Genomic DNA, 8225 nt, shown 5'->3' on the forward strand with positions numbered 1-8225 from the left:
AGAAAGAGAGAGAGAGAGAGAGAGAGAGAGAGAGAGAGAGAGAGATAGATCTGCGGCAGGCTTATTTTTGCTGTTGTTAAGACCATTTACAGTTTCATATTTTAACATTTTATGTTTGTCTCATTTTTCCTCTGAGGTCTGATTGGCTACTTTTAGTTCATTTGTCATGCAATCAAACTATAATAGGTAGTTGAAATCACATAGGGGTTCATAACCCAAATGTTAAACACTTGTTCCTAGAGTTGGCTATCTAGAAGTAAATCAATCTGGACCAGTGGTTTGTGATCTGTGGTCTGACAGTAGGCTGTGATCCGCAGGGATGTGTACTGGGCTGTATGAGGAGGATTAGGAGGCGGGCTGTGAGTGCACGCGCTGCTGATGCGAGGACAGCAGGTGGAAACGTCATTGGCCCAGATTGACTGAGGGACCAAAACCTGCAAAATGGCGCTCTCAAGCCCCGTACAGAGAGCATCTGTGAACCGGTAAAGGAATAATGGAAAGGAATGGTGACAGCTGAACAGATAAATCACGTTTGGTGGATCACAGGATAAAGAAAAATGTTCAGTTCACCCTCTTGTGCGCTTCTGATTTCGTCTTGGCGCATCGGTTCAGAAATTCACCGGAGATTTAGTTCAAGCACTGAGGAGGAGAAATAATGGTCCTGCTCAGCTTTCCACCTGACAATAAAGCACCGGATTATGAGACGGCGTTACTGCTGAGCATCAGTGCTTAATGTCGTGCACCTGCATTCTTATACTTTAATTCATTCATTTTATTTATTTATTTCATTGTTCGGGGAAGACATGTTTCCCTCGTGCTATTCGAAGCCCAAGAATGGCTCTCAGTTCAAAATGTCGTACACGAAAGTGCTCTTTGGGGTGTTGGTGGTTTATGTGCTTCATACATGTTGGGCCTTATATGGCTTCGTGCACACCAAAGCCTGTGACAGCGCTAAAGGTGACGACTGCGTTACATCTTATCTTTCTGCTAAACCACGACTCCAGGTAAGGACACATTCACTCCAGACATGATGTTGCTCGACTGCTTGGATGCACTGCATTGTAACCTGGGTAAACTGTTTTGAATGAAATAGCTGAGCGTGTATTCGACACTGGATCCCAGTGATGAGTCTGCTCACACACTTCTGCTCAAAGTGGACAAATTTGAAGTCCATACCAAGCTTGAAAGGCAAGTAATGTTCTTCTGAAAGGGATGTATGAAACACAGGGTTATAGAGTATCCTTGATTGGATATTGAAGTACATCCATCCATTATGAGTATAAGACGCATGCATGGAAATATTGGATAAATAATGTCTGTATATTTTATTATTTAAAATTATTAAACATGTGCATGTGAATGAATACCAATTTTTGAGTCGCCCAGAGAGGGTCAAATCGAATAAATCATCAGATAGGCAGGACTGCACCTTCTTTTCATATCATGTACTTCATTTTACATGGCTCTCACTTGGCATTGAGGAAGGAAGGTGAATGTGGCATTGTCTGCACTAAACCCAAAGAATGGGACCCTGCATGCTGTGGTGTTTGTGCATAAGAGTGGAGTTTCACCATGGAAAGACAGCAAATATGTACGAATAGTGGCTCGCCTGACCATTCAGATGTCATCTGCTCCTCCTATGATCATCACTGGCTCTGCCGCACAGCCCCAGAAGGTAATAATGTAATTTTGCGATGTTGATCGAGGCTTTTTTTTTTGTTTGTGTCCAAGTTTGTGAAATGTGTGCAGGTGTAAAATTTGTAGTCACTGCAGACATTGTAAAAGAACGAGGAGCTAAAACTAAACTTCATGTTTACCTTTATTGTGTAAAAAACACTAACCCCCCCATTTTCTGTTGCTTTCCCCCGGTGGCTTCAGGGAACAGAAATGCAAAATGTCATGTCCTACTGGAAATCTCACATCACTCTAAACATGATGACCGAGGACTTCACATTTAATAATGCAGCCGTCCCCAGCGACTTGCGCAGATACATAAAAATGTGAGTCTCACGTTTAAACTGTTAAATGGTCAATGTATTATAGGAGATAAGTTTTAAAAGCTGTGTATGAATCCAGTGATGTCTGAATGTTTACTTGGGTGATAATCCAAAATGTTGTTCCTTAGAGTTGAAGATGTAAAGAAGGACAAAAAGAAAATATATCTCCCCCTTTTACTCATTGATGAAATGAGGAGCAGACTAAAGGATTTAATCGTATGTAAAATGAATGCTTCTTCTACTCAGAATGGTTACAGAACAGTTCTCATGCGTTTTATATACACTCTCTGTCCACTTTATTTAAAACCTCTGTAGACCTTCATTTATCTAATTAGCTGATTAAATATATGATGTGTTTTCTGATATACTTTCCTGCTCAACAGAGTTGTAAAAACCTCCCATTAGCTCAGACCAGTCTGATAATTCTTATCTGAGCTCTCTCATCATCAAGGTGTTTCAGCCTGGAGACCCTATATTTACAGTATGCATTTTGTTTATATACCATTCTGTGTAAACTGTACAAACAGTTGTGTGTGGAAATTCTCAAACTAACAAACCTATCTGGCAACTGCAACCCTGCCCAAAATTCACAAAGGGCACCTTTTTTTTATTAATTGTGATTTTTAATATAAACATTACCTGGAGCTCTTGACTTGCTTCCATGTGATTTTATGCATTGGGCTGCTAACATGTTTGGCTGATTAGATAACTGCAAAAATGCACATGTGTACATGTGTTTCTAATAAAGTGGACAGGAGCTGTATGTTCTTTATAGTTTGAATTCAAATTAAATATATATTGTATGTCCTCTTAAAGGAGATGAACAGCACCACAAAAGCAGTCCCACTTACTATATCATATGAAACAATAACACTTCGCAAATTTAGAATGTGGATCCACATCCAGGGTGTCATATACTCACTGAAACATTTCGGTAAGTCGTTTATAATGTTAATTTTTTCACAATAAATTTTTATTTAAATATTTAAATACATGCAAGTTGATTTAACTTTCAGGATTTTCAGAGGAAAGACTTGATGAAATTAAAGGCATGTTTGTTGAGACTGGCCTGCACATTTTGTTGTTGTCAATCCTGGTACCTGCATTCCATGTGAGATTACTTGTGCTTTATGACATCACATGAATACATTTATTTCAAATAAATAGAACTTATGTGATGCAATGCGTTCAAATGTTTTGTAGCTCTCGTTTGAAGTATTTGCTATGAAAAATGATGTGAGCTTTTGGAGAGGAAAGAAGAGTTTAGCAGGCATCTCCAGGCGATCAGGTGAGATGTACATTATTAAGTGAATACACTTCTCTCAAGTTACTTGTGAGTTTTTGTGATAATAGAAACATAGCATACTGCTCACAAACTTGCAAAAGAGGTACCTGTGTGCTGACAATCTAAATATTGATGTTTGTATTCCCTTTAGTGATCTGGAGGTGTTTCAGCACTGTTGTGATATTCTTCTATATGGTAGAAGAGCAAACTAGCTGGCTTACCCTCATCCCGATGGGATGTTTAGCATTAATTGAGGTAAAAAATTCCAAGATGTGTTTATTTAAAAAAAATAAAAAATAAATTATTAAAAAAAACATTTTATATCAAGCTGTTCTCTCATGTTTTCAGCTATGGAAAGTAAGCAGAGTCTTTGCATTGTGGTCCAGATTCAAAGTAAGTACATTTTTATAACTATACCTTCTGGATACAGCTGCTAATTTTTTTTTATATTGCTAACAAAGTTTTCTTGTATGCTCTACAGACACTGTGTAGTTTCTTTTATCTTAGTGATCATTATAGTGTTGTTCTCTTTAGGATGGTCGCGCAGATGACATAGAGCGAGCAACAGAAGAACATGATTCCCGGGTAATAAAATGATCCGACACTGAACAACTGTGACACAAAAGATGCTCTAAAAATAACATGGCTATTTCTTTCCCTATAGGCAATGAAATTCTTGCTTTATTTAATGTATCCTCTATGCATCAGTGGGGCCGTGTACTCTTTCATATATCTCAGAAATAAAAGGTATAAACAACTCTATGGTATGGTATAATGATATTGTTATGTAAATGCTATATTTCCTTGTTATTGCATTTTAGTAACCATTACAATTTTTTTAAATCATAGTACTTGGTACTTTTGGATCATGAACAGTCTTATCAGCGGTATGTCCTTAATAATCACAAGTTAGTAGTTATTTCCTAATGAACATTGAAAGGTCCGATTTATTATTTTGTTTGTTTGTTTATCACAACAGGAGTGTATGCCGTAGGATTTTTGTCTATGGTCCCTCAACTATTTGTCAATTACAAGGTTTGTTTTCAAGGTATCCAATTTATACAACAAGCCTTATCCTTTACTGAATGATATCCAGCTATTTTGTGTTCCTTTCAGATGAAATCAGTTGCACAGCTCCCGATGTCAGTGTTACTCTATAAAGTGAGTTTTCTCTCCATTTGAAAACAAAATATGAAATTGAAAATGATTATGTTTATCTCACTGCTAAAGATCACTGTTATTTCTTATACTTTCAGGGTTTAAACACGTTTATAAGTGATATATTTAGTGGAGTTTTAAGCACTCCTGGACCACATCCATTGGCCTGTTTCAGAGATGATGTGATATTCCTCATCTACCTCTACCAGCGCAGGTATGCAACCTATATTACATAAAAAAGATATTTTACCATATTCTGAAAAAAATACTGTAAATTGGAAGAATGTTACTGTTAGCTGATGACTAAGATATAACAATTTCACTGTGTTTTATACTTTGATGCATTTAGCATTTAGCACTGTCAATGGGTTTTAATTAGAAAGATCAGGCAAACACTGAGGTTTGAACAGTGGTCAGTTAAATGCTAGCTAAGATTGTTTTGTTTAAGCTTATTTTAGTTTATTAGAATTAGTTCATTTTATGATCACATACAATGTAAAATTGTTCAAGCTCCTGCACAGTAAATCTATACTAAAATGGTTGCTGAACTAACTTTTGTGAGATACTAATATATATATATATATATATATATATATATATATATATATATATATATATATATATATATATATATATATACATACACACACACACACACACACACACACAGTGGAACCCGGTTATGTCGATGTCCTAGGGGTGTGCAAAAAAGCATCCAGATAAACGAAAATCAATATGGCGGCAATATATTAACGTGCTTGAAATTTCTTTATGTACATGATGTGCGTTAATAAATGAGAATGTGCATGCAGGAGGGTTTTTTTACACAACAGCGTTGCCGTGATTTGTTTGATGAAGGCATGCTATAAAAATACATACAGTACATGTTTGTTAACTGTCAGGAATCCACCTGACACGCCGAAGGGGGCGCCGAAGGGGGCGTGGCAGGTGGATTCCTGACAGTTAACAAACATGTACTGTATGTATTTTTATAGCATTTTTATAGCATGCCTTCATCATAACATGTTTGTTAACAACAAAAGGCATATGTGCACTAACTAACAGCAGAGATTCACCAGTATACAACACCTGTAAGCCTTGATTTTTCCGCCACTTTCGCGAGTTCTTCTGCGGCTGCACAGTGCTGATCGAGATAACTGACGTTAAATGGCAAATTTTTCCCCCCTTGTGCTCGAGATATCAGGGTTCGGCGACATAAAAAAGTCGACATAACCGATAAAAAAGGCTAAGACAAAACGAGAATTTGGCGGTTCCACTTCAAAAACGTCGACTTAATAGGGTTGTCGAGTTAACCGAGGTCGAGATAAGTGGGTTCCACTGTTCCACTATATATATATATATATATATATATATAGTTTAAAAATCATATATTGTGATTTCTTATATTATCTTATATTAGAGCAGTTAGAATTTGGCGCTTTAAGTACAATTCTCTCATACTGACCACTGGATGTTCAACATGGCACCTCATGGCAACAAACTTTCTGAGGATTTGAGAATTAGAATTGCTGCTCTCCACAATGAGGCATAGGATATAGGAAGATCGGTAACATCCTAAAACTGAGTTACAGTACAGTAGCCAGGGTCATACAGAGGTTTCTCAAGACGGGTTCTACTCGGAATAGGCCTTACAAAAGTCGATCAAAGAAGTTGAGTCTTCATGCTGTGCATCAGGTGCAGAAACTGGTTTCAAAAAACAGATGCATGAGTTTTACTTTAGAGGTTGCAAAAGAGGAAGGTCCACTTTTCAGTGCTCAGACCATATGCCGCACACTGCAACAAGTCGGTTCAAATGGCTGCCATCCCAGAAGGAAGACTTTTCTAAAGATGGATTTCAGGAAATCCCCAAACAGTTTGCTAAAATCAACCTGTCCAAGACTATGAATTACTGGAACCATGTCCTGTGGTCATAAACTTGATTTGTCTCAGATGGTGTCCAGCATTATGTGGCAACGCCCTGTGAGGATTAAAAAGAAAATTGTGTCTTGCCTACAATCAAGCATGGTGGTGGTAGCATCATGGTCTTGGGGTGCATGAGTGCTTCTGTTAATGAGGAGCTGCGGTTCATTGCGAGAAACATGGATTCCAACAAGTACTGTGACATTCTGAAACAGAACATGATGTCTTCCCTTCAGAAACTGGTCCAAATAGCAGCAGTTTTCCAACATGAAAACAACTCCAAACACCACCATGATGACAAATGCCTTGCTGAAGGTAATGGAGTGGCCAAGTAGGTCTCAAGTCCTGAACCCTATTGAGCACCTGTGGGGCATCCTCAAGCAGAAGGTGGAGAAGCACAATATGTCTAACATCCAGCAGCTCTGTGATGACATTATAGAGGAGTGGATGAGGATCCCAGCAACAACCTGTGCAGCTTTGGTGAATTTCATGCTCAGGAGGATTAAGGCAGTGCTGGATAACAATGGTGCTCACACAAAATATTGACACTTTGACACAGTTTGGACATGTTCACTTATGGTGTACTCACTTTAGTTGCCAGCTATAATAATACAGACAATAATGGCTGTTGTTATTTTCAGAGGACAGTAAATCTATACTGCTATACAAGCTGCAAATTGACTACTCTAAAATATATACAAGCTTCATTTCTATTGTATTGTCCCTTGAGAAGATACTAAAATGGTTGCTGAAATGTGAGGGATGTACTCACTTTTGTGAGAGATTCTGTATATAGTAGGAAATGTCACAGATATTTATGACCTTAGAGCACATTTTAGATTGAAACTAAGTAACTGATCATTACTTTGTTGTATTTTCACCAGGATTTACCATGTGAACAAATCTAGAGGTCGCGATTATGCATCACACAGGAAGAAGCCTAAAGGAAAATCACACGAGGACTGATGCATTACAGGAATCCGAGAAAGAGCTCAAGTTTCATGCATGCTATAATAGAGAGCAGGAAGTGTAAATATGGAAGAAGACTGAAGGTTTAATTCCAGGACAAAACACAATACTTTCAGTTTCTCAGTGTTCAGCATGAAGCTGTTCTAATGCTCAAATGCAATTTCAGTACTGCATGACATGTTTTCTGCTGAACAAAGCTGGAGTTTAGTGTTTCCCATAAACAACTGTTAATGAACAAGGACATCTGCCACTGTAAGAACTAGAATATTATATAGCCTTATCTATTATACAATGACCTGCAAAATATTAACATCCAACAAACTCTAACCAAGTTGTTGTACCTGTGGCTAAAAAAAACCACATGGCCATAAGAATTCATCTATAGCTCAGGAGTCTGGTATTTTTCCACAGCCTACATTTACAGTATTATAAGGTGATATTATTTGATTTGCTTTATTGTAGCATGGAGATTGTAATGCTCAATGGACAAATGCTGCCTTTGTTTACTGTGAAATGCTGTGATTTACACACTGCTAATGTTTAAATGGAGAGTTTTGTCACTAAGGAGGATGCCAATCTATGTCATATACAGAATAGTGTTGTACCTTTACCTATCAAAGGCAAGAATGCTTCAGTACAGTATTTATTGAAAATGTTTTACATAAGCGTTTATATTTAAACCAATTTATTTCAACCTTGAAATACAAACTGCAATATTTCTCCAGAATTTAAAGTATAATGTATATTTAATTTTGTTCTCAAAAAACATCATAACTAATAAAAAAAATTGTTTCTATTTGGTAGCTAAATAGAAACAATGGTGAATCGCTTTGCATTTAATATGGTTTATTTTATTTAATCTTTTTCTGTAAAGCTGAATTTTTTTACTGAATTTA

General features: G+C 37.1%; 1 protein-coding gene across 2 annotated transcripts; it reads left to right on the forward strand.

The window, feature by feature from the left end:
• The first annotated feature begins 348 nt into the window (after window positions 1-348).
• LOC124384274 (cleft lip and palate transmembrane protein 1-like protein) lies at window positions 349-8169 on the forward strand. Of its 2 annotated transcripts, none has more exons than XM_046846995.1 (17): window positions 349-1004; window positions 1094-1188; window positions 1486-1675; window positions 1879-2000; window positions 2126-2213; window positions 2814-2931; window positions 3023-3108; window positions 3201-3285; window positions 3434-3537; window positions 3631-3675; window positions 3817-3867; window positions 3947-4029; window positions 4132-4169; window positions 4262-4317; window positions 4399-4443; window positions 4539-4654; window positions 7245-8169. In XM_046846995.1, exons 1-17 carry the CDS (start codon window positions 804-806, stop codon window positions 7324-7326), a joined length of 1605 nt encoding a protein of 534 aa, XP_046702951.1. In that variant the 5' UTR covers window positions 349-803; the 3' UTR covers window positions 7327-8169. The 2 variants fall into 2 exon arrangements, with proteins under 2 accessions (XP_046702951.1, XP_046702950.1); XM_046846994.1 differs by having other exon boundaries at window positions 350-1004; window positions 3014-3108.
• The last annotated feature ends 56 nt before the right edge of the window (window positions 8170-8225 follow it).

This window comes from Silurus meridionalis, chromosome 4 (genome assembly GCF_014805685.1).
Source record: "Silurus meridionalis isolate SWU-2019-XX chromosome 4, ASM1480568v1, whole genome shotgun sequence".
In the NCBI taxonomy this organism is placed as follows: domain Eukaryota; kingdom Metazoa; phylum Chordata; class Actinopteri; order Siluriformes; family Siluridae; genus Silurus; species Silurus meridionalis.